Raw genomic sequence first — 26,290 nt, 5'->3', positions numbered from 1 at the left:
ATAAATTTCAAAGATGCAGACAATTTGGGCACCATATTTATGAAACACATTGTATAAGAAGGCCCTGACGAATCCATATTCCATTCCCTAACAATCACCAATTCAAAGCCATAATTTCCCGCATGGCAGCAGGTGCCAGTCACCCAGGCAATAGGGCATCGGTACGACCAAAAACCCGACCAAACTAAAATCAATAGTAGGATTTACAACATCATAGAAGAGTGACAAAAAGAGGGACATTCTCAATTTATTAAACTCAGAATCCTGCTGGCTCACATCCAGTTAGTTTTAGGTATCAACCATACTACATAGATACATAGATAATAGTGGCTCTTAGAAGTAACAGTTTTTGAAGGGAAAACTACAGGGTGGCAGTTTTTGTCACCAACAAAAACTCCCAGCATAAACCACCGTATGTGGTTCCAAGCTTAAGCAGTCTTCACAGTGGCAGACTTGATGATGTCAATGAACTCCGGCTGATAAGAAAATTTTGGCAAGAGGAGAGAATGTTAGCCAGCAATGCAAGGGTAAACCACCAAAACCACTAGATAAAAGAAGCCCAGACAGAAAAACCCAACTGTTTGGTTTGCAGGAATTTCGTGGAAAGGGATATGCTAATCTCAAAATGTTTTTTTTTTTCAGCTGGCGTTGCTTCTTTTAGGTTAAAATAAAAAGATATGCTATCTTTCACATCGGCCTATCTATCAAACCAAAAATCTCAGCCAAAAATATCCATTGAGATGGTTATTCAGACAGCCAAGAAAAAATTACCTTTAGAGAAGCTCCACCAACCAAAAACCCATCAACATCAGGTTGTGCAGCCAACTCTTTGCAGTTTGCTCCATTTACAGAACCTGAAAAAGAATCATTATAATCACTTTAAGCTATAGTCTTTTAAAAGCTTAAAAATCAATTAATTATTGTTGTGTTCCTATTTTTGTTACCGTGTCACCATTAATTGTTGGAGGGATCAAAGAGAGACAAGTTTCTTTGTTGTTGGACAGGGATGACAAAAAGGTTATTGGACAAGGTAGCACAAATGACTAAGTGAAGGAGGAGCTTTTGATGATTAACGAGAAGAATAGGGATGGAGAAGAAATTGGACAGCTTGCTGTCCACCAAAGAACGAGTAATAAGTTAGAAAGAAAGAGAAGTACAACTAGAAATAATAGTGATTTCTAGAAACCTAAAATTCCATTCTTAAGATGCCTACACCCGGAAAATAAATTTAAATAACTCAAAAATACCAATATCCCTATCACCAGAAAAATTCTGAAATCAGTGTAGGAATTGGAAGACTGATTTATTTCCTTATGTATAAGCACAATAGATTTCTTAGAGATGATGATGGTTCGTAGAAGAGAGCTTGCCCAAATAATAATCAGTTACCTCCATAGATAATCCTGGTTGTGGCAGCAACTTGAGCACCGACATTCTCATGAAGCCATTTCCTTAATTCAGAATGCACCTGTTATGCATATAATATATAGTTAGTGCAATGAATATGACAATTTTTTAAAGAAATATGTTGATACACCCATGGATAGACCTCGAGTGTGGGTAATTCCCGAGGTTCCATGGCAAGTAGTAACCATCTTTCCCTAGTAGTTGTCTATAATCTTCATAAAAAAATGTATGAACTTTCATTAGAACATAGAAAATCAGCAATATCCATAATAGAGGAGCTGAGCCCCTATCCTTGGGAAAAGAAGAGAAGAAAGGATAAAAGAAGAAAATAATCAATATGTGTTGATTGGAAAAAAAAAAAAAAAACTTTTGGGTTCTTCCTCGCTTATCATCAATTCATGTTTTGAAGTTTTTGAGGGTTCAAGACAGCATACATGTTGATTGAACCCCATAAAATAAGAAAATAATAAAAAGAAACTAGTATTTTAACTCACAAACTGAATAATTAGTAAGTTGGGATACTTTTCAACCCTAACCGTAACCTGAATTTCAACATGACCCAACCCAACTGGCCAACCCAACTTTGGCCTAACCTGGCCCAAGTTGCAGCCCTAATGACACAGGCCATCAATATAAAAAATGGGTCCATTCAATAAGAATACTGGAACCATTGTACTATAGCCAATAGAAACACCACTACTTACTTCCTGTGCTTGAGCAGGGGTTGCAACTTTTCCGGTCCCAATGGCCCACACAGGCTCATAGGCCAAGACAATATTATCCCAATTTGATACTTTATCTGCAAGGAAAAACATATTAGTATCCAGCCACAAAAGGAAATTAATGTAATTTTATTTTTAAACATTAAGTTTCAGGGCAATAGCACCTTCCCAAAGAAATGACATGTTGTTGATAGAATATACCTTCTATACATCATGCCAATCTATATGTTTATGATAAGGAGATTAGCCTGGCATAGCATTGTTCCATATGACTTGAGATGGGGGGTTGTTGCCCAGAAAAGAGGTATGCACACAACCCATCTAAATTTCCCCTCTTTGAACTTGAATAGAATTGCAGTGAAGCAAAGAAAATAACTAAAAGCTTAACATCAATAGGTTTTCTTATTTAATGTATCTATTATGGTTTTAAAAGTGAGTTTTCTGCATCCAGTTTTGGAGTTGTTACCGCAGTAAGGAACAAACCCATATAAAAGGAGAAATGAAGCAATCAAATGAAAGATACTGTCTTGAGCATCTATATCTTTCTTTTCTTCATTTCAGAATGCAATTGCAAAGACTAGTTTAATTTAAAAACCAATGACATTCATGAAAAACATCAAATAGAAAACAAGATAATCATAAAGCAAGTTTAGTTCCTAACTATAGTGCATTCAAGCCATTTCTCTAACTAATAGCACACAATAAGAGTGAAGTGGGTAATAAGTAACTTGAAGCAATTCCAAAAGCCCAAAAATTGGTTTGAGGTTTCAACAGGAATTCCCCATGTTAAATATAAACATGATGCAAATAAAAAATACAGAGAAGTTGGTAACACCAAGCAATACCAGAAACACAACAGTTACAAGATGCAGAAATGAAGCACGAAGCAACTACATCATAGTGTCTTGCACAAGTCCACAAGAGATAAGACTACAACAGTTCAACAACAATGTCCAACCCCCATTTCAAAGCCACATTATCTCAAATCCAGTAAAGCTAAGGTATATTCTTATCAGTATGATAAAGTTTAAGACCTCAATTGCCTAATTAAATGTAAAACAACAAAAAAGCACAACAAGGTAATTAAATATACCAAACAACGCCTTTTGGTATACAAAACAGCTAAAAAACATGGATGACACCAGGGACAAGAACCTTCATCTCAAAAAACCTAAACCTCAAATAGATCAAGAACTTGAAGCAAAAATAATAAATAGCATGGGGCTGAGCTACCCCCCATGTTGTGTTGCTCCTCCTAGTTTTAATAATAATAATAATAATAATAATAATAAAATTGCATGTAAAATGTGTGCAGCTTGTACCAAGCAAAATATGGCAGTACCTGCAATTGCTTTTGTCTGTGCAGAAACAATGTCCACAGTAGCTCCTGATTCTCGCTGCTCAAGAGTCTCCCCAACACAAGCAATCACCTTCAAGCCTTGAGAAAGTGCATATGCAACCTTATCTCCAACAAACTGAAACATAGAGAACATGTATGTAGATAGTTGCATACCCTTTCATTTGCATACACTCCAAATTCATTTAGCATATAAAGTAAATTGTGAAGCATGATAAGGGGGATGTATCCATATGACATAAAGCATTTGGAAACAAATGGGCTTAGGTAGGTGGAAGAGGAGGGGAACTGCCAAACATAATTTCATGGATGAAGAAGCAGAGGAGGTTTGTTGGAGATTTAGGCATCTGGTTAGAAATGCACAAATCGTAGGTGCCAATTTGAACAGCTCATTCAAATGAATACCTAGAAGTGCAAATATGGTAATTGATGCATTGGCTAAAGCAGGTGCTGTTAGGGATAATTTGGAATGGGGTTTTCCAGGGACAGGATCCAATATGTAATTCTGTAACTTCTGTTACAGTCTTATTTTTCATATTGAAGCTGGCATTGCCTATATTTTGGATCTGATGCCTTATTCTTAGGGCAGCTAGGAGTTTTCTCTAATAAAATTCTTAGGTTGCTTATCAAAAAGAAATGTAGAACTGCAGTCTAGTCTACACTGCAGAGTTGTGAGTTAAAGCCCAAAATTGTCAATTAGGAAGGATGCTACATTGATTTGTGCAGCATAGAAAGGTTGAGCATAAATCAATCATATGGAGAAAGCATTCTCAATATTGAGCAAGAAAGAATAACAGTCTGGCCTTCTTCCCTCCTTGACACCATGCCAACCCATGTACTGAGCATACATTGTTCTCCTGAACAAATCTGGAGAACAAGATCTGACAGCTGAACTTTTGAGCCACGTCACTTAGTGTGTGGTCACGCTTCTTTTTTTTTATTTTGTTAATACTATTCACCAAAAAGTAGAAAAATAATACCTCGTTTGATTCCTTTAATAATAGCCTTCTTTCTGAATGACCAATAATGACCCAAGGAATGCTCAAATTGACAAGCATCTCTGCACTGTCAACAGGAGACATCAAGTCACTAAACAATCATTTGTCACAAAATGGGTTACATAATTAATTTAAGATGGTATATCTTAAAACAAATTATGTTACTATCTTTGTAAAAGCAGCACTTGAGAAAATGAAATGAAAATAAGTGCAACAGTTCAGAGATATCTAACGTGTCTCTTCATATGAATAAACATCAATATGACAAAAAATACCCTGCTTGCAAACTAGAATTTGAAAATAAGAACAATGCTACATATCACTGAAGATGAAAGAACAGATGAACATAGGGGCATATTGATAACGGATGAAGTTGCTGACTGAATGACTTGCTTTGTCTCTTAGTAAATAAAATAATTAAATACTGATTTATTCAAAGGAGTCCACAATCTCAACCTCCTTAAAAACTTATTCACTAAAAGACAAAAAAAAAAAAAAAAAACTTTTTAGTTCAGCCATTTCAGCAGTTACCAAATGGCCCCTTGGTGAAAAAAAAAAAGAGAGTCCTCAAAAGAATTGAACAAATTAGTCATGCCACATAAAGTGAAAACAGCATCAATGACAATTACAACCTTGAAAATACTAAAATAATATTTAAAACATGCAAGCAATCCATGTAATATATCTGCTAGGGAAACATGCCCATCATGAGATTTGTTTATTATGATAATTGAAAAGAATGTGCCAAGGCTTGCAATTGAGCGAGGAGAAGCTGACTGGAAACATACCTAACTTCACCAGTGAAAGCACCTCCTTTCCTTACCCAACAGTTTTGTGCAGAAACATGAAAGTCAGACCTCAATAAGCTTTTTACCAAAGAAAGGAACACAAATGGAGGGCTTACAACGACCTCTGCAATAATAACACGTTTGTACCACATCAACAATTAGGTATTTGAGTATCAAAACATCTCCCAAGATAATATAAATGTGTGTGTGTGTGTGTGTGAGAGAGAGAGAGAGAGAGAGAGGGTGGGGGGGGAATTCACTTAAACCAACAATAAAGTATTAGTTTATCTAGACTAATCTTAGTACTTAGTTAACCCAAAGACATCAAAATTAACCACAACTGGGTTTTGAGATAGAAATTGAGAGTAGTTCCACAAAGTTGCCTGAGAAAATTATAAAGGTGCAAATTGGGAAAGTGATCTGAAGAATATCCACTGCATCAGGCCTGGATGGGCCCTTCATATTTCAAGAATTGCTAAACCCAGGTGGCCAGGCCTACCCAAGTTTCTCCCCTACAAAATCACAGTTCCCAAGTCATTCATGTTAAAGTGATATTTCAGATTCAAAACCTAGACAAAGTTTCAAGGTACAACTACTTCCATTACTAGGAAGTAGGAACTGTTTCATGAATTCTGTCAGCATTCAACATTCTCTTAAAAGACCAGGGGAGAAATATTTCTTCCTTAGTTTGCATTGTGAAAAAATGAAACTTGATTAAGTTTAGATTATTTCATCCTTGTTTTTCCAACTTGGAAGTAGGGAAGTGGCAGCCATGCCTAAAATCTTTAAACAATCAAGCCATGAAAAGGTCCACAATTTGATAGGTCCCACCCACAATAAGTTGTAGACTATGGCTGTTCGATAACAGCTCAAGTGGCTGAACTGAATGACTTGGTATTTTGTCTTTTAATGGATAAAATAATTAAACAATAAACTATTCAAAGGTATGGTTATCAACCAACTTCAGTTTTAGCTTAAGGAGCTCACAACCTCCTTAATAACTTTTTCACTAATCACTAAAAGAAACAGGAATAAGCCATTCAGTTCAGCTACTTCAACTGTTATCAAAACAGCCCTTAACGTCAACCGGATCAAGTTACAACGACCATCCATCCTATTTATCTTTTGAAAGACCATTCACCATAAAGGAATGTCAAAGAAATTTGAGTAGACTCTATATGACACCTAGGAACTCTAAATGAAGCAGGTAAAGCCTGATTAACTAAAATCTCTGCTGTTTTATCTACTTTCTATATTTACGAATTTACCAACCAGAATATAACATCTATTGACCAAATTACCCAATTAAGTCTAATTCAGTAGAATAGCATTCACCTTCACCATAACCTTTTCTCCAACCATTGAAGAACATGTTCGAAACTGAAGGCACACAACCAGGTGATTTTTTTTCTTGTTCTTCTGAGGGACAATTAGACGAAATTTTGGTATGAGGAATTCCGGTATATCAAACATATTGGATCATGAATATGCCTCAAGGGTGTTAAGGTTCCTCTCTTTATCTCCCCGAATACGATGAAAAATTCAAATATATACTGTTTGATATGCTCGTATAAAAGACTCGAATAGAATTCCAAATAGAAGAAAACTCAACACTAACTTCCAACTTGAAAATTAGAATGTGATTAAGATCCATGCAATAGTCGAAAGAATAAAAGTCTCAGCAATGAAGAAAGATGGCACTAAGAGCGAAAGGAGACAGTAAGAGTTTAACAAACCAACATAAGTAAAAGCAGTTTCAGCCACTTACCCACAACATCCTCAGAGGGTACCTCCGCTTCATTAAGTGTGGAGACAATCTTCTTCACTTCTTCATTGGTTCCATTCTAAATGGAGATTCATTCAAGTTCAGTTCCTCAACAAAAAGGAAATACGCATCGGAAAATTTAGATGAAACTCAATTCTAGCTACTCATCCATGACAGTGTTTAGTAACACAGTTGCTCCTATTATCGTTCGTCTATTTCAAAATAGACTTAGGACTGCAACTATAGAGTGGGAAAATGACAACTTTACTATTTAAGTTTGCATGCAAGAGCAACCGAGACAGCAAAAATCCAAAAAAGTCCATCACCAGATCTCGGAAAACACTGAATTATGAAATCTCACAAATGGCATCAACATATAAAATCCAACTATACATACGGATGACAAGACCGGATTGCCTAAACTGATTTAAAATCCAACTATAATCCGACTACAGAAACCCATCGCCTGAAACTAGTGACCAAAATCGGAGAACCATCTCAGTAAAAGAGAGATCTAAAGCACTTCAACTATGGATTTCATGTGCTGGTTAATACAAAGAAAAGATAAAAAGGGCAAACAAATAATAGGAACAGATCCCAAGGATCAACGATCTACTTACGCATTTCCAGTTGCCGCCGACGAAGAACTTTCTGCCCATTTCCAAAGGAAACAAAGATACAGGGAGGCAAGAGTTCACAGTAGCAGAGACGAAGAAAAGAGAGGTTTGCTTGGTAGCTGTGGGAGGAGATATTATTATTTACATTTATAGAGAGAATAAATTGTGCGGTGCTATTTAGGTGAAGTTACCATAATACCTCTGTTCTATTTTATAAGGGTAAAATACAAAAATAATCATGAAAATATCCCCTTTAATTTCATTTTAACAAAATCCTCCCCTGAATAAATTCAACAAAAACCTCCCTTCCATCAGTAATCCAGATGAAAAACGTTAGACCAGTGCATCAATTTTTTTCAAATACCCATTTTGCCCTAACAAAATCGACAACAACACACCCAAAACCACTACAGTATTTTCATTCTACTCAAATAATGCAGCTCTTCCCAATGGCCACTGGAGCAATAACCCTCTCTCTTCCTACTCTTAGTCGAGGTCACCGATGCACATAATATAGCTATCATTCAACTCGTCGTAGAGATCAACAAACGTGAGACCGTCGCAGTCTACGTAGTCTACAATGGCGGCATGTTAGACCTCCTGTCACACCTCTCCATCTACACCATCAAATTACCAAAAACGTCCTATCCCTTCATGTTCTCCTCGATTATTTTGGTGCACAAAAGTAGCTTCAAATGACAAATGGTACGATCTTGACTGCCACCATGTTCTAAGCCATCGGCTCTGCCCCCGACGCTTCTAGCTTCGTCAACATCACCAATCTCAAAGGTAGCAAGGTTGGCTTTGGAGTCGAATCCAAGCACGGCAAGGTCATGGCATCCGTTGAAGAAAAAGCCCCCACTCCGAACCCCAGCGAACTAAACCTCACATCTCTAATGTCAAAGCAAGGTTGTAAGGTTTTCACAGATACGCTAGTGGCTTCTGAAATTGAGTAGACATTTGATAACAACATTGAAGGAGGGTTAACGGTGTTATGCCCCACTGACCAGGTGTTTAAGGACTTCATGCCCAAATACAAGAACCTAATAACGGATGGGAATAATTTGTTGTTGTTGTATCACGGAATTCCTGTTTACGATTCCATGGAAATGTTGAGGTTGAATAACGGAGTTGTGAACACGTTAGCAATAGATGGTGCCAATAATATGATTCCACAATTTAGAACAACAGCGAGTTGGTAAAATTGGAGAAGATTGTGACAACCAAGATAACGAGGACGTTGTAAGACCAGCATCCTCTAGCGATTTACACGATTGACAAAGTGTTGTTACCCAAGGAGTTATTCAAGGCTTGGCCAATGCCAGTGCCAACACTGGCTCCAACACCGATGCCTATGGTTGGTAAGTCTCCCAAGGCACCAAAGCATGTGTCACCACCGATATCAGAGTCCGTGTCTTGGAATGGTGAACTATCTGATCAAACCGTGGCTGACGACAACAACGTTGTTAGATTTAATGGTGAGAGATGAATGGTAGCGGTTTTGGACGTGTTGCTGCCGATTTAGATAGGGTAAGATGGGTATTTGAACATTTTAAGGAGGATTTTATCACGGAAGGGAGGTTATTGTTGAATTCTTTAAAAATTCAAGGGAGGATTTTGTTAAAGTAAAACTAAAAGGGAGGTTTTTATGATTGCCAAAAACTTCAGGGAAAGGTTTTTGTATTTTACCCATTTTATAACTAAGGAATATACCCTTCGACTAATTTGTCCATCATCACGAATCACCATCACCAGACCTACTTTTTATTAGATGATATTATATTACGCTTACAAGGTTAAGAAGTTAAAATCGGAGGAGCAATTCTGTGAAAGGGATGATCTGCTCAGTGTATGGAGGGGTTGCACGTTGACGTTGCGCAAAGCGTGGCCAGACAGATAAAACATATAAAAGCGACCGGAGGCCTCAGAGTTTCGCGACCTTGTTTCAGGTTGTGGTGGTTGCTTTGGATCATCCATGGATACGGCCCACCCCCACAGGAATCCTGCGTCAGAAAGAAGATAGAAGAGTGGGACTGTGGAGAAGGTTTTTTTTGGAAGTGCATGTGCTGCTGAGAAGAGAAGTACAGAACCACACAAAAAGTTTGAGGCTTTGATCTCTGGAATCACCTGCTGTGTACAGGTAGTATTCCCCTATAAATTTATATCGCTGAAAACTGCGGCAAGAGGTGATTGAGACATGGTGACCGACTGACAATGAGATTCCGATTAGAGCAGGTGGGGAGAAAGGCATCTGATTTCTATGCATGGTCAACTCCACTCCAATTGCTCAGTTTATAAACAAGACAATGGCTCTCAAGTGTGATTAGAACTAATTAATCAGGACAGTTGGCAAAAATGGATTCTGATAACCCAAAATCCAAAGTAATTAGAAGAAATTAAACCCAACCTGCCGTATGGATTGATATATCCATCTATCTAATTCTAATCTAATATCACAAAATGTGTCAAGCAGACAAGGAGATGTGGGTTCTAGTACTAGTCTAGTGACATTTGTCGTTATTTGATTGCATTTAAAGAAATCGTTTGTCCCCCTTCTCAAATTTCTGTGTGTATATGGCATTCATATCTTCTTGAGTGGACAATAATAAATTTGCTTATGATCATGTGCCTTTGTGGGCTTCATTTGTCTCACTCAAAACTCCATCTCGCCTATCCAGAGTCCAGACAGTAGAAGAGCCTTGGTATCAAATCTGCATCTCTCGTGCCAAATCGGAACGCATCGATAAAAGGTACTTTCAAAGCCACATGTTTGAGCAATATCGATGGAGTCCAAGGGGTGGCTTCTGTTTCTGTAAAACATGGCACTCTTATCACATTAAAATTGGCTCAAATTCTCCTATAATCCTGTTCTGACTTCTGATGAATATAATAAGGAGATGGAGAAAAGCTCTGTCTAATACAATGGTTATTGGAGAAGCAACATTCACAATGGAAAGAAAACTTGTTAATTATTATAGCTGTACATATCATACTATTCCTTCAAAACTATTAAAAAAAAAAAAGAGAGGCTATTCCTGTTTATATTTATTATATTTCAACTTGAACCATCAAAGAGCATGCACATTGACTCATTTAGCTGTCCTAAAGATAATTGCCTTTCCTAACTACCTCTTCTAATTTAATTTAAGATCCTCGTTGTTGTATTGATCCATTTCGTCAGTCCAGACGAGATAGGATTAACTGAACTCAATAACTGTTTAATAGATTGTGGAATTAATAACATTCCACAGTCCACACCAATAGGACCCACAACCATTCAACCTCTCAGTATGGGTCCTATGTACTTTTGTCATTGGTATGGGGCATTATCATTCGTTTCACAGCCCGCAATACAGCTAAAGCGTTCAGCTAATCAAAATTTCAATAAAAAGTTCATATTCATTGGAACTTGGAAGTTTAGAGCGTCCTAAACATAACCCAGGGGGTCCTGACAAGGTCCATTGGGCTTAAACCGGGCCTGGGTTGGGATAAATTCATTTTAGCTTAACTGGGTTGGGCTCCATCCAGTAATCCTACATTGGAACACCTAAACCTTCTTTTTCTGATTTGAAGTATAGTTCTACTAGTTAATATCAATAATATGGTTTTGATTCTTTTGGACTGCTTCCCAATTATCAATCAGAAGCATTTTCTTTTATTTTTTTCCTTCTTTTGTCTTGTTATTTTTATGGTCGTCCAGCAGGAAAGATAACAAAAACACATAATGGACTAGATGCTATTTACGATTATTGTTAAACCTTTGTTTTCCTTCTTTCTGAATTCTGAACTCATATTTAGGAGTAATCATGAGAATATTCTTTTAAGGCTTCATTTGGTTGCATTTGTGATGGAGGAAAACCTTATTTTACAGAGTTTCATTACACCTTAATGACCGTGGAAAAAAAACTTCTTTCGAAAGGGAGGAAAAGAGTAGAAGTTTTAGGAAATGAGTCAAATGACATTCCTTTTAATATTCCACGATTCTTTCTTGGGAAACCATTCACTTTTTTTTCTTTTTGCAATTTAATCCAAACACCAGGAAAATAAAGAAATTGAATTCCTTTTCAATATCATTTTCTAATAAAACCATTTTACATACATACAACAATATGTAGCCTCGAACTAATTAAGAAAAGAAAATTTGCTTCTTCAATGAAGAGTCCAATGCTTCCGAGCACTTACTGATGGACACATACCCAACTTTTTACTAAAGCTGGATTGTTTTTTCCAAGGCTGACATACAACTTCTTACTAAATGAAGTACTTAGAAGGATGCTTGAATTGATTAATGATAAACTCCAAATAAATTGTATTTACAGAAGACATGTCCACTGTTTGTATTCTTCGAGCCTGAAGAGAGACGAGGGAAGAAGAAGAAAGTTGGAAATAAAAAGTGGCTGGGCCCATAAAACTTAGCATGAGAAACTCGGGCCCACAAAAGTACAGCACAAGACTTCTCCTCATAGGCTGGGCCCATAAAACTCAGCTCTTACAACGCCCACAAGAAAGGATAAAATTTCGGCCGTCTATGTCAGATGGCTTGTGATGTCTACAGGGATCTTCCTGTGTGACATGTTAATCCATATAAACTCCATGGAAATGAATTTGACCATCTAAATTTAGTAGCGGGCCGTCCCCGCATGATCCATTAGTGTTCGAAGAATTTGTAGAGTGAATTAACATTTCACTAGGGGTGCAACTTATATGGGCCCAACACGAACTCAGACTGACCTAGCTGCAATTTTCATTGGCTGGGCCTGGGCCCAAAGTTCAGGATTTTTCTTTTTTACTTTTAGGGCTAGGTCTGGACCTAGCTTTTAGATAGTCCAAACCTGGCCCGAACCCGATCCTATTTTATCCTAACTCGAACCTGACCTACCTATGTACATTACATGGATATACAAATACATATGTATATACATGGACTTGAGCCCGGCCTAAGTTTTTTTTCCTTTTTCTTATGAATATCTAAGCATGGGCGCTTTTTGGGACCGATTTTTAAGAAAAAATGCCCATGCTTTCAAGGCCCGTTTTTCACAAAAAAAAACGTTTTTGCTACATAGGCAGTGAGAAACATTATGCTGTTTAATAAGGTGATTTTCATCACCGTTTTTCATGTATGTGCTGACAGGTAAGCACCACATATGATACACATCAGTCAACTGTTGGGGGAAACGGTTGAGAACATGTTCTTGAGTGATATCCCAAGATGCAGGTGGCATCCATTGCCACATGGCCATTGGCGACAGGTAGTTTGGCTGATAAGGAATGCTCTTCCCATTGACAGAGAAAAATTAAAGTGGTTGTAGCTGCATAGGATGTATGAGGCGGCACAATAGGACATACATGAAACACAACCATCTGCTCCATCCTTTCTTTCTCTGCCTTGAACTGCTTCTCTGCCTTGAGGTTTTGTATTGTAATCTTAAGTGCATCATTTATTGCTTTAAGCTTATTTTGTGCTTCAAGGCGTAGCTGATTCAAAAGACGATGAGTTGCATTATTCAGGATGACAACCTTATCGGCCTTTATTGGCTGGCATGGCTGCAGCCTCCCTGGCTCCAGATTGGAACACAACTCTAAGAACCTACCATTGAGTCTGTCCCATCGCATCTTTTTGCTCCAGAGGAAGACTCTATATGACCTCGCTTCTTCAAGCATGACCTTTCGGCACAATTCTCGTCCTTCAGCAGAAATTCAAGTCCAAGGCCGGCCCGCACCTGATGATGAGACTGTTTGATCGCTAATCATCTGGGGTTCTGGGGAGGAGGCCAAAGATATTCAGCGGCTTGAACATCATCCATGTATTCTATAAACCAACTACTATTTTGACTTCTGAGCGGAACCCATAATTAAATTCACATAGACAGAGTAGGGCCCCCAGAGCGGAACCCTAGCAAGTCGATCGAATGGCGAACACCAGTTTTTCCACGAGCTAATGAAAGGAGAAAGTTGAATGGCAGAGGCAGAGTAGGATGGATGGCCGTTATGTTGACATGAGGACAAGATCACAAGTGTCGACATTATGTGATGATGATGACTACAAAAGGAATTGGGCCCCCAGAACCATCTTAGCATCTTCCCAGTTCCCACCCTAGTGGTGGTCACAGCAGAAATTAAATGGCAACAGGACTATTGTCATCTTCCCACTTCCAAAGTTATCTTATCATACAAGAAACATGGTCATGTTTAGAAACGCCCATCTCTCTCTCTCTATATATATAAAGTAATAAAATCAGGCAAAAGTCTCCTTACATGTGGCCCACTTACATTCAGATACCTGTTATTTCAAATATTTAAACAAAATGGACACGTAACAAAATCTGAATAGTGGTAGTTTAAGAATAGAGCTCACTAGACATGTTTCAAATTCTAATTAGTGGTAATTCAATAAAACAGTCCACTAACATGCAGAGTAGAACCCACCACTATGCAGAGAGTTGTGAGAAGTGGGAAGCTCCCACTTTCAATCATTTCTTAAAAACAAAGGAAGTTGTGCCATTAATTAGTGTTAACTACTAAGCTAATTAATTAATTATAGCTACTAATTACTAATAATAATTACCGTTAACTACTTTTAATGAATTAATTACAGCTATTAATTACTGTTAACTACTTCTAATTAATTAATTCTAACTATTAATTACTAATAATAATTACTCACTGATAATAATTCATTACAGAAAACAATTTCTTATAATAATTACTGCTATTACTTAATTGCTGATAATAGTTAATTAATATTGCTCATTATTAATTCGGAAAAATAATTTCTTATAATAATTACTGCTAATACTTAATTATTGATAAATTATTAATGACAATATTGCTCATTATTAATTCGAAATGATAATTATTAAATATTTTCATAATGGCAATTAATAATTTGGAAATAATCATTTTATATTTATATTAATTATTTTGAAAATAAATATTTAATGGTAATTATTTATATTATAATTATTATCAGAAATTATAATTCATACATTTATATGAAATAATTAATTATATTATTATAAGTAGTTATAATTAATAATAAACATTTTCATAATGGCAATTAATAATTTGGAAATAATCATTTTATATTTATATTAACTTATATTAATTATTTTGAAAATAAATATTTAATGGTAATTATTTATATTATAATTATTATAAGAAATTATAATTCATACATTTATATGAAATAATTAATTATATTATTATAAGTAGTTATAATTAATAATAAATATTTTCATAATGGCAATTAATAATTTGGAAATAATCATTTTATATTTATATTAACTTATATTAATTATTTTGAAAATAAATATTTAATGGTAATTATTTATATTATAATTATTATCAGAAATTATAATTCATACATTTAGATGAAATAATTAATTATATTATTATAAGTAGTTATAATTAATAATAAATATTTTCATAATGGTAATTAATAATTTGGAAATAATCATTTTATATTTATATTAACTCATATACATTTATATGAAATAATTAGTTATATTATTATAAGTAATTATAATTAATAATATTATATTAATGAATATAATTATATTATTATTATCAACAATTATAATTAATTATTACTAATACTGATGATGATAATTATTACTTTGGAATGTTAATTAATTCATGTAAATTAATAATTATTTTAATAATGTTAATTATTAATTGGGATATAATCATTTTATATTAATATTAATTCATATTTTATAAATATATAGTTGTATTACTTATTTACATTATTATTACAAGTAATTATAAATAATACTATTATTATTCTCCAATAAATATTTCATTTAGTGAAAGTTAATTTATAAAACTTTCAATTATTCAATATTGTTAAATTTAAAGAATTATAAAAGCAAATATTATTTTATGAATTAACTAAAAATCATAATATAACAAATTAATTACTTAATAAAAGAAAATAAAATAATAATAATACTTTAATATTACTGATTTCAAAATCAATACACACATAATAAGAATATATTATTAGTTAATAATAATAATAATAATAATAATAATAATAATAATAATAATAATAATATACTTATTATTATTATTGATTTCACAATTATTAATATATTATTAATCTATTAATAATACTGATTATTATTAAAAAATGTTAATAGAAAATTTTAATTACATAAAATTATTTGTTGAAATTACCCATTTTAATTCGGACAATTATTAATTATTAATTTATTAAAATTATTATTTATAGAATAGTTTTAATTGCTCTTTCATTAACGACCTTATTTTCGAGTAATTGGTTTTTTATGCTCAATAATTTTTTTTTGCAAAAATCCAAATAACTTTTCATTTGCAATGCTACCCATTTTATTTTTCTCTTATTCAGTTTTCCAAAAGATAAAAAAATAAATTAATGATATTTACCTATTTTTATCAAATTATGTATTTATCAAGTTGTTGTCATTGATGATGACAATGATGATGAGTCAACTTTTTGAAAGAGAGAGGTACTAATAATAATTAATGACTTCTAATTAATTAATTTTAGCTATTAATTACTAATAATAATAACTCACTGATAATAATTTATTATAATAATTACTGCTAATACTTAACTATCGATATTAACTAATTATTGATAATATTTCTCATTATTAATTCGGAATGATAATTAATAAAGATTTTCATAATGGTAATAATAATTTTATATTTATATTAACTCATATTAATTATTTTGAAAATTAATATTGAATGTTAATTATTTATATTAGAATTATTATCGGAACTTACAATTCATACATTTATATGAAATGATTAATTATATTATTAATATTATCAGTAATTATAATTAATACTTATATTAATTAATATAATTATATCATTCTTATCATCAATAATTATAATTAGTTATTACTAATAATAATGATTTCTGATAAACATTAATTACTGATTATAATTACTTACTGATAATTAATTCCTTAACTATAATAATAATAATTATTACTTTGGAATGTTAATTAATTAATGATAATTAATAAGTATTTTAATAATGTTAATTATTAATTGGGATATAATCATTTTATATTTATATTAATTCATATTATTTTTTTATAAATATATAATTAGTGTTAATTATTTACATTATTATTATTATTATTATTATAAGTAATTATAATTAATACAATTATTATTCTCCAATAAATGTTTCATTTAGTGAAAGTTAAATTATAAACTTTTAATTATTCATTATTGTTAAACTAAAAGAATTATAAAAGCAATTATTATTTCAGGAATTAACTAAAAATGTTACTTATAACAAATTAATTACTCCATAATAATAATAATAATAATAATTTAATGTTACTGATTTCAAAATCAATACACACATAATAAGAATATATTATTAGTAAATAATAGCAATAATAATATACTTATTATTATTATTGATTTCATAATTATTAATCTATATTACTCAAAAAAAGACATGGAATAAAAAAATATTCAAATTACCACTAAATGAATGAACTAAAAATCTATGAGTATTCTAGTTGACTTGAATTTGACACATCAACATGCCCAAAATTATAATTTCAACGTACATTTTCTATTTCTATCTCCCAATTCCCATAATTCAAACATACCATTGTGGGGAGCTTAGACTTAAAATCTATAACCATGATCGACCAAAAGAAGCGTTGCCACCTAACTTGGAGGTGACTTCCATACTTAGGATGGTCCCATTATTCTCCTTTCTTTCATGTTTCCTCTGTTGGATGGGCTTCGGAGTCCTAATTATTTTTTCAATTGATTGTAGCCATACATGATGATGATTTGATTGTAGTCATATATTTTTCATCTCTTATTTTAGGGGATGGATGCATTTGCAAATGTTGTTTGGCATGGATTGTTTTTCTTAACAGCTCTTTGAATGGATATCATAAATGCTTTTTATCCATTCATATGTCCCTAAATATTAAGCAGTATTGGTGATATTGTTGTAAACATCCATCTAAGTTTACTATTTTATAAATAGATGAATGATTTCAAAGTTATTGATACTTTTTTGGGGGTTAGTTGCTCAACAGGATATTAATTTTTTATTGTTAAATAGTAAATTTCAAATTAAATGATACTGTAATTGCCCCATAGTATGGGGTCATTGTCTAGATAAAAGCATGGTAAGTCTCTTAAATCAAATAAAGAGCCTACCCTAAATGTTTATTATAAATAATTAAAAAAATGAAATAATTCATATTAAATCAAATAATTACTTATTCAAAATTACTGAATTAAATAAATAATAATAACAATCAATTATTTATAGAAATAATTAATAATAATAACAATCATCAAGTACTTATTTAAGTAAATAATAAAAAACTAAATAACAATCATCAGTTATCATTAATGTTTATTCAAAACATGCCCCATAATAATTACCAAATACAGTAATTAAACCTTAAATGAGAATCAATATTTACTAATAGTCATTAAAATTGTTAAGCCAAATCATTAACGTTTATTCTTAAATGGAAAATATGAATTAACAAATCTATTATATAATAATTATACTTGGTTGGAAAAAAATATTTTAAGTAAACATTTAAATAATTACAAATTTAGTTAATATTATTACTAAATAACAAAAATTTTAAATTAAATACTAAAATAAAATAATAATAATAATAATAATAATAATAATAATAATAATAATAATAATAATAATAATGGTTAAATTAAAGTAATAAACGTTTCAAGTTGAATTTAATGACCTGTATAATTTTCGGGTTTGACATATAAGGGTCAATTTATGTTGACTCATAGGACTTGAAAAGTGGCGGTTTATAAACAGTAATAAAAATCATTAATATTTATTCATATATATTAACTTCTCGATACTTAATATGAGATCATTCACTAGTATTAAAGTAAACCAAAATTTGAAATTGTCCCAAACAAAACCACACTACCATTTCTAAGTTCAAACCAGACCAAACTGTCAATTTCAATTTGGTTTGATTTTATGGTCTTAACCATATAATGAACACTCTTATCCAGAATAGGGTGAGCTATATACTTGAACTAATCCATACTGATCTATTTAAAAACTAAATTCAGATCTGCTGCTGATAGGGTTTCTTGGGAGGTAAAAAATGGGCGTTGGATTCCATATGACATCACTTAATTAGGTCGTGGGCAGAGCTAGGCTTAAAATGGCCCCATTTATATTCCATTATCCATATGATCACTATAAATGCAAAATGTGAGAGACCCAGTTGCATCCAGATATACAATATGTGGGCATGGAAAGAATGAGTTCAAACTTGAAAGGCAACTGATATATTGTGTTAGAGGGTCAATTCAAACAATGGATTTCGATGCTGAATGACTGGTAATGGTTGATTGACCGGCCAAGATTAAGTAGGGCTATGCTATATGTTAATCCCAATTCCCGTTTCTGTTCCAAAAGTCGGCAGAGGAGAGGAGGAGGTATTTTCCTGTTTCAATTAATCAATTTCAAAATTGGTTACAATTACAAGGACGGTCAACGAACGCCTTGTTTTGATTCCTGGAGTTAAATTCCAGATTGAATTGGTCAAACAACAACAACAACCACAGAGGCTTTTAGACCGATTCATTCCAAATTTCCAATGCCTATTAGCGTTGGAGTCGTACTCTGCTGTCAGAGTCTATGATCAACAACCATTAGATTTCTTCCTCGCAAAATTGGCCTTCACGGCAGCCTTAACAGTGAAGCAGGTGTCATAAACTTATAATCGGGAGATGTTTTCAATAATGCACAATTTTAAGGGTGTGATTACCAAATTTTGCAAAGAACAAATACCGAAGTCACCTACAAAATTACCATCACCTTTATGTAAATGAAAAATAACGATTGTGGGTTTTTTTTTTTTTTTGAGAAAATGGTACCATATTGGCGCCACATTAGAAAAATCGGTGTTGGAAGCAACACCCTCTTGTTTGATACTATTTTCTTAGAAAAATGTTGCTTCAGATCATGTCTTAAAAATCAGAAAAGTGTGGTATAGAAAAATGCCAAATTTGATGTTTTATAGGAAAACGGTGTATTGCTATCAACAATGCAATAACGTAGTATCAATGTAACCTCATCTTGGACATTGGATAATAAGGGCAGTGTTTGGCATTGGTGCCGTTTTCTGAGAAAACGGTGCCATGTAGGCACCACGTCAGAGAAAACGGTGCTGGAAGCAACACCCTCTTGTTTTAGTATCGTTTTCTCAGAAAAATGTTGCTCCAAATCATGCCTTAGAAATCGAGAAAGTGTGGTCTGGAGCAACGCCAAATTTGAAGTTTTCTAGAAAATGGTGCATTGCTACCAATAATGCAATGACGTGTTATCATCTTGGACGTTGGATAATAAAATCAATGTTGAAAATGTTGTTGCTAGCAATGGTACCAAACAAAACCAGCGTTGTTTTCTTAAAAAACGCCTATGTGGCAGCACCGGTTCCAAACAAAAAATAAGAGAAAATGGTGTAATATTCCCAGCACCGATGCCAAACACCTACAAGATCAATGTTGAATATATTGCTGCTAGCACTGGTACCAAACAAAATCAGTGCTGTTTTCTCATAAAACACCTATATGGCAACACCAGTTCCAAATAAATAAGAGAAAACGGTGCTTACAACTCCACATGCCTAGCACCATTTTTCTTAGAAAAAGATATGATATTCCCAGCACCGATGCCAAACACCTACCTAATCTAAGTCTACTGATGTAATCTGTTACGAAATCATCAATCTGATTAAGCAATTAATAGTTCAGACTTCAGATTTGTTACATTGGAGGAATATGTTGTGACTCCATGGCTTTTCATTATCAAACCGTCTAAAAGTTCAATTTAGACCGCTCCGTCTTTGATTTTGAACACTTCTTCTGAAACCACTCCCTCTGTGGTTGTGAACACTTCTTCTGAAACCGCTCCCTCTCTGCAAGTTGCACAACCACTCCCTCTCTCTCTCTTTAGAGAGTTTCTCTCTTGCGTTGCTCAAGGTTCTAACAATCTCTTTGTTGGGGTGACTCCCTTTGGGGAGTCCCCCTTTTCCTTTATCATCTCTTTTCTTTTTTGTTTGTTTTTTCTTCTTTTTGCAGACGTTTTGACAAGCGGGTCATTTGCTCTTGGATCCTGTATTGGGCTTTCGATACTAGTGGGTGTTGCTTTTCGTTTTGCCATCCATAGTTAAGTTTGATCGTGGTTCTCTGACAAAAACAATTCATGATCAATTCCATTCACAAGGAGAATGCCGTTATGGAAGGCAGTTACAGTATCTGATACCGGTTGTAATGTTTGGGGCTCTATCATCTTTTGTGGATCTACCCCAACCATACTATTACCGGCTCTTTGCAATCTCTTTTAGAAACCTTTCCTGTTTTTTCTCTTGCTGTTTATGGTGGATTGGAGTTGTGTTTTTCTAATTCTGTTTGTGATTTTTCACCTTTGTTTGATTGCAGAAGTTCTTTTATTCTCCTACATCTATTTCTATATTTTGTTCTTCATTAGAAATTGTATTTGGATTCTGACTGGCCTTTTTGGCAAGTCTATGTATTGCAAAATTGGTACTAATTAAAGAACACAGCCATCACAGCATTGACCTCTAAAAGCTTAAAGTCAATCAATCCCAATTGCTCAAATGGTCATCAAGGAGAACTACCATAATCTGAATCCGGATTTGCTCCTAACACATGAGGTTCCAGATATGCGGCTCTGCTGTGAGGTGCAGGAGGAGCAATCTATTTCCCATAACGCCTATAAAATAATCTAGTAAGGTTGGCAGTGGACCACTACATAATTAATGTAGCCCAAAGCCGAATGGTTCAAAATCTTTGCTTCAATTTAAAATGGTTTTTAGAATTAGATATAAATTTTTTTTGGAGGTATTTGGTCTTACACCCGAATCACCGATAGGAGTCGTTAAGTAGCAGAAGCTGCACAACACAATAAGTGGTGCAAATGAATTAGATCATGATCCATACATATAATTTATAGATATGTTTATATTATATTTTTGTAGTTTATTATTTTTTTATGAAAAACATGTATATGTATAATGTGTAATATAGTTGAAAAAATGTTTGTGTTTTTTGTTTTTCTTTATATTTTTTAAATTTTTAGAAATTAAATCAGATTAAATCATATTCAAATATCCTACATCTTTAAATGGATTCAGATTTAAAATTGACTAACACTATCCTTATTATTTCTGACAATTGACTAATTCTACACCTGTTGTTAACGTCCATTAACAAAAAGGCAAAAAAAGACTATTTTACCATTTATTCTTCTTCAAAGTTTCAAAATAAAACAGAGAAAAGGGGAAAGAAACACTAAATTCGGTGATTTCAGCACTTACATCCCTATCATTTTTGCACCTAAAAACCTCTTTCGTAACATCGGATTTTGCCTGCCAGAGTGAGCAGGAAGCTGGTGGGTGATGGACTCCTGAGCTTGATGCTTCAAGCTGCTAAGCATGGCAATGTCTTGGATTTGGAAGATCTGTTCATGAGGTTTGTATTCGACAGTGCCTATATGATTGTCCTCGGCAGAAACCCGAACTCACTCTCTTTGAGCTCTGCTGCTAATGAGATTGCTAAAGCCATCGACGACAGGACGGAAGGTGTGTTCCATAGGCACATCATGCCCAGGAAGCTGTTGGGTTGGTTGGTAGTCGGGAGTGAGGGGAGATTGGCCAGAGCTCGGAAGATCATAAATCGTCACTTGTTAGAGCACATTTCGTTGAAAAGAGAAGAGCTGCACAAAGGGGTGCAGGGAAGTGATTTGATAGCTATGTACATGAGTTCTCAAGCTCAGAATGGAGAAAGCAAAGCTTACAGTGATCTGTCCCTCAGAGACACTGCACTGGGCTTCCTGTTTGTTGGGCGGGACTTGACGGGAACGTCTCTCACTTGGTTCCTCTGGTTGGTTTCCACACCCCCTCGCGTGGAGGAAAAGATCATTGATGCAGTTAAAGAAGAAGGAAGCAAAAGGTGTCATCAGAGATCAAAAGCAGCCATGGGTGTTTGATTCAGAAGATCTGAAGGATCTGGTGTATTTCCATGCAGCCATGTGTGAATCCTTGAGGCTGAACCCGCCACTTCCGCTCACCAGAAGAGGTGTTGTCAAAGAAGATGTGCTTCCTGATGCGGAGGGGGAGGTCTTAGAAGAGAGAGTGTGGGGACTGAGGATACGAGGGCAATATTGGTTTTTAAAAAAATTGTATAGGTCACGTGGGGTCACACGTGCATAGATTGGGAGCATTAAGGGATGCTAATGACAGGGGTAGAGTTAGTTAATTGTCAGAAACAATAAGGATAGTGTTAGTCAATTTTCAAACGGTACACTTAGTCAATTAGCTAAACCATAAGGGTAATTTAAGAAATTTACCTTAAACAAAATTAATATTTGAGAGGATCTACTATTTATACTATTGGATTGTATTCGGATATACCATGATTCCAATGCAATCCATTTGCATCCCTATAGCACCACACTCGAAAACCCCAAACCAACCAGGTAAATAAATAAATAAATAAAAGGGGTAGAAGACAAGCTTTTTGTTGTAAAAAAGATAGAAATAATAGCTAAAATATTTCAGTTGATGAACAAAATTCTACCTTCATTTAGGCTCAGTTTGCTAGAAGTGCAAATACAAGGTCTTGCACGGAACACATTTGTATTTGCACTATTCCCATTCCCAAATTGAACCTTGACAAAAAAGTTCAAGGCATCCTGAAAAGGTATATATCATTTCTGAGCATCAATTATCTTACTATTTCTCGCTAGACCTATTCATGGGTCGAGTAGCCCGACAGGCCGGCCCGGCCCCCAGATGGGCTTGAAGACAGATTTGAGTTCGTAGGCTTGACCTCGGGCCTAAAAGCTCAAGCCCGACTATTTTATGGGCCGGGCTCAGGATTTGTTAAAAAAGCTCGACCCGGCTCGACTTTTAGGTTAAACCAAAAACCCTAAATATCCTAAGTTCCTAACCCCTCTCTTCTCATTCATCCCTTTCTAACCAAACCTCAGTTCTCTTCTCAATAGTCGAACACTCAGTGGCGCAACCAATGAACTCTAGCAGATCGGCGGTGAGTCCTCTCTCTCTCTCTCGTTCCTCTTCGCACTTCTTCTCTCTCAAAATCTCAGACGCGAACTCAAGCACTAGCGAGGCGGCGAACATAGGCATCGACTGTGGTGGCGAGTCTTCTCCCTCTTTCTCTCTCTCTCTCTCTCTCTCTCTCTCTCATTCCTCTTCTCACTTTTTCTCTCAGAATCTCAAACGCGAACTCAGGCATCGGTGAGGCAGTGAACATAGGCATCGACGGCGGCAGCGAGTCCTCTCTCTCTCTCTCTCTCTCTCTCTCTCTCAGATGTGAACTCAACACCGGCAAACACAGTCATCGACGGTGGGTCCTTTCTCTTTGCCATCTTTCTGTTAGGTCGGGCTTCGGGCTCGGGTTGGGCTCGGGCTCGGGTCTAACAAAATCCTGTTTATGAAGAGTAAAAGCTTGATCCGAGCCCGACCTGGCCCGGCCGATGAACATGTCTATTCCTCGCAAACACAACATCTCCACATATGTTTTTCATGAGCCAGGAGTGCGATGGGAACCCAAGAAAAAAAAATTCTGCACACACTTGGAAAGCAAGAGAATTCAATCACACATTAGAAACATCTCTTCATCGTGAATTTGGCATACATACATGGAAAATATTCTCAATGCACAACTGATGCCTACCAATAGAGTTTTGCTTGTAGGAGATTGGAGCTAGCCAAAAAGTTCGAGAAAGCAAGCAAAACATGTTCCTTAAAGCTATATTTGGTTTGAAGGGAAAAGTAGGGAAATGAAAGGAAAGTTAGAAAAACCTTCACAAATCTTGTATAGGTTTTCTTACCTTTCCTTTCTTTTCCCTACTTTTTCCTTCAAACTAAACATAGCCTAACAGTCTAGTGGTTTTACATTTGGTGGATCCATTTAAAGATAAACTAGAATTTAAGTTTTTTTTTTTAGCACTTGTTCATAAGAATTAAAGCTTAATTAAATTTCAGTTTTAAAAGGGCATCCAGTATGAACAATTTGGTAGTTGAGGCTGACCCATAATGTACTGCTAAAAATAATTTAAGCTGGCCTTTTATGGCATAAAATATTATTACAAATATAAAGGTTTGCATTTTCCAACACGAAAGCTACTAAGACAGTTAGACAAATACATGTAATGACCCGTTGCTATTAGGTGCCAATCCCCTTTTTTAGGCTATGTTTGGTTTGAAGGAAAAGGTGAGGAAAAGAAAAGAAAGATAGGGAAACATATACAAGATTTGTAAAGGTTTTCCTGCATTTCCTTTTCTTTTCCTACTTTTTCCTTCAAACCAAACACAGTCTTAGTGTTTTTATTGATTTTTTTCCCAAGTGACAAGGAAATAAAAATGGAATGAAAACAAAGGAGAGAGATTATGTAAACGTAGGAGAGAAGAAGTGAAAGGGTCAGTTTGTTTTTGAGTGGAAGGGTCACCTCACTTGTACGTATAGAACAAGTTTACTAATTGGGTTGTTAAGTGTGTGATATATATGAAAATGTTTCATATGACGTGGCAAGTTGATTTTGTTTTCAAAACAAAACCAACCACATGTTGTTGAACACCCCCTCAGTTTGGTGCTTAATTAATTGAAGTCATTGCTTGCTTTGTGCAATGGTAAAATCTTGGGCCGGCAAGCATATGTGAATACGATTCAGTCAGATTCTACTTAGTTAGGACCAATATTAATAATGCTCTTATTTATGTTACTCTCCTTTTTATTAGAGAAAATTTATGATGGTATAAGAAGAGTTTTGACCAATCAAAGCACCTCATGAATTTTGATAAAAACCACTAGCTGATTGATCACCTTTTATGATATCAGTTGATTGGTTGTAAGCATATCTAGTATCATAGTTAAACCCTACTTATTATAAAATTTCAAAACCTCATATAAAGCCTCTTGTATAGACACTTTTACTAAAAATGTTAGCTTGGGTAGTTAGGTTCATGCGTCCATATTTATGGTTGGTTTTGAGTTGGCCCTTGACCCAACCCAACTAATTTGTACCCGTTAAAATATGGTGCAAAAATTGCACTGTAAAAGCCAAAGAAAAAAAAAAAGGTGATAAATTGAGACATTATAGTAACATCTTTTAATGTTGTTAACTTTTTTTATATAATTGGTAAATACATATTTGTACAATATGAATCAATTAAAAATAAGTAAATCATATGATGTCTTTAATGTAAATGGTTACTTTTTTGATTTATCGTGTAGTTTTTGCATCATATTTAAATTTGTTTTTTGGAGAGAGTCATAAAAGAGATATTTATTAAGAGGAAAAGAGGAATTCAACAGGGGAGAGGAGATGTTAAAAACATTGATCATTTGGAGGGAGAGGGTTGGGTTTTACGAAAGATTGATGTTATTAGAGAGAGTAACAATGGGTTTTATTGGAGAAAACTAGATAAGAGTGAGCATTGCAACTTATGTTTTTAATAATTTAATTTAAAAAATAAATGGCCACACATATGAGAAATGATAAGAGAAGGAGGTCTGTGTGGTGAGGGATCTTGGCTTCCCTCTTTCCTCTGT

The 26,290-nt window shown here is 34.3% G+C and overlaps 2 protein-coding genes and 2 pseudogenes across 2 annotated transcripts; 2 read left to right on the top strand and 2 right to left on the bottom strand.

Annotated features, from left to right (window-relative positions):
* Window positions 1–222: 222 nt before the first annotated feature.
* On the bottom strand, window positions 223–7,817 carry LOC104602457 (triosephosphate isomerase, cytosolic). The gene is made up of 9 exons (XM_010266145.3): window positions 7,658–7,817; window positions 7,041–7,116; window positions 5,273–5,396; window positions 4,467–4,551; window positions 3,472–3,604; window positions 2,112–2,206; window positions 1,390–1,468; window positions 772–854; window positions 223–476 (listed from the first exon to the last, which is right to left on the bottom strand). Exons 1-9 carry the CDS (start codon window positions 7,694–7,696, stop codon window positions 429–431), a joined length of 762 nt encoding a protein of 253 aa, XP_010264447.1. The 5' UTR covers window positions 7,697–7,817; the 3' UTR covers window positions 223–428.
* Window positions 7,818–7,825: 8 nt separating this feature from the next.
* On the top strand, window positions 7,826–9,179 carry LOC148802187 (fasciclin-like arabinogalactan protein 2 pseudogene; annotated as a pseudogene).
* A 2,615-nt stretch (window positions 9,180–11,794) lies between these two features.
* On the bottom strand, window positions 11,795–14,128 carry LOC148802186 (transcription factor ILR3-like; annotated as a pseudogene).
* Window positions 14,129–22,130: 8,002 nt separating this feature from the next.
* On the top strand, window positions 22,131–22,703 carry LOC104602672 (cytochrome P450 86A22-like). The gene has a single exon (XM_010266455.1). It carries the CDS (start codon window positions 22,131–22,133, stop codon window positions 22,701–22,703), a length of 573 nt encoding a protein of 190 aa, XP_010264757.1.
* The last annotated feature ends 3,587 nt before the right edge of the window (window positions 22,704–26,290 follow it).

The sequence above is a fragment of the Nelumbo nucifera genome, chromosome 2 (assembly GCF_055504915.1).
Source record: "Nelumbo nucifera cultivar China Antique chromosome 2, China Antique-T2T, whole genome shotgun sequence".
Lineage (NCBI taxonomy): Eukaryota > Viridiplantae > Streptophyta > Magnoliopsida > Proteales > Nelumbonaceae > Nelumbo > Nelumbo nucifera.
The sequence above is the reverse complement of the archived record's forward strand: the minus strand, read 5'-3'. Positions and strand labels throughout refer to the sequence as shown.

Bases quoted from the DNA above. Each gene is read 5' to 3' on its own strand.
- LOC104602672 (XM_010266455.1), top strand. From the start codon at position 22,131: ATGCTTCAAGCTGCTAAGCATGGCAATGTCTTGGATTTGGAAGATCTG.
- LOC104602457 (XM_010266145.3), bottom strand. From the start codon at position 7,696: ATGGGCAGAAAGTTCTTCGTCGGCGGCAACTGGAAATGC. The intron at 7,117-7,657 runs GTAAGTAGATCG...ATCTCCATTTAG, and splicing joins TCGGCGGCAACTGGAAATGC to AATGGAACCAATGAAGAAGT. The intron at 855-1,389 runs GTAACTGATTAT...ATTCTTTTTCAG, and splicing joins AACCAGGATTATCTATGGAG to GTTCTGTAAATGGAGCAAAC.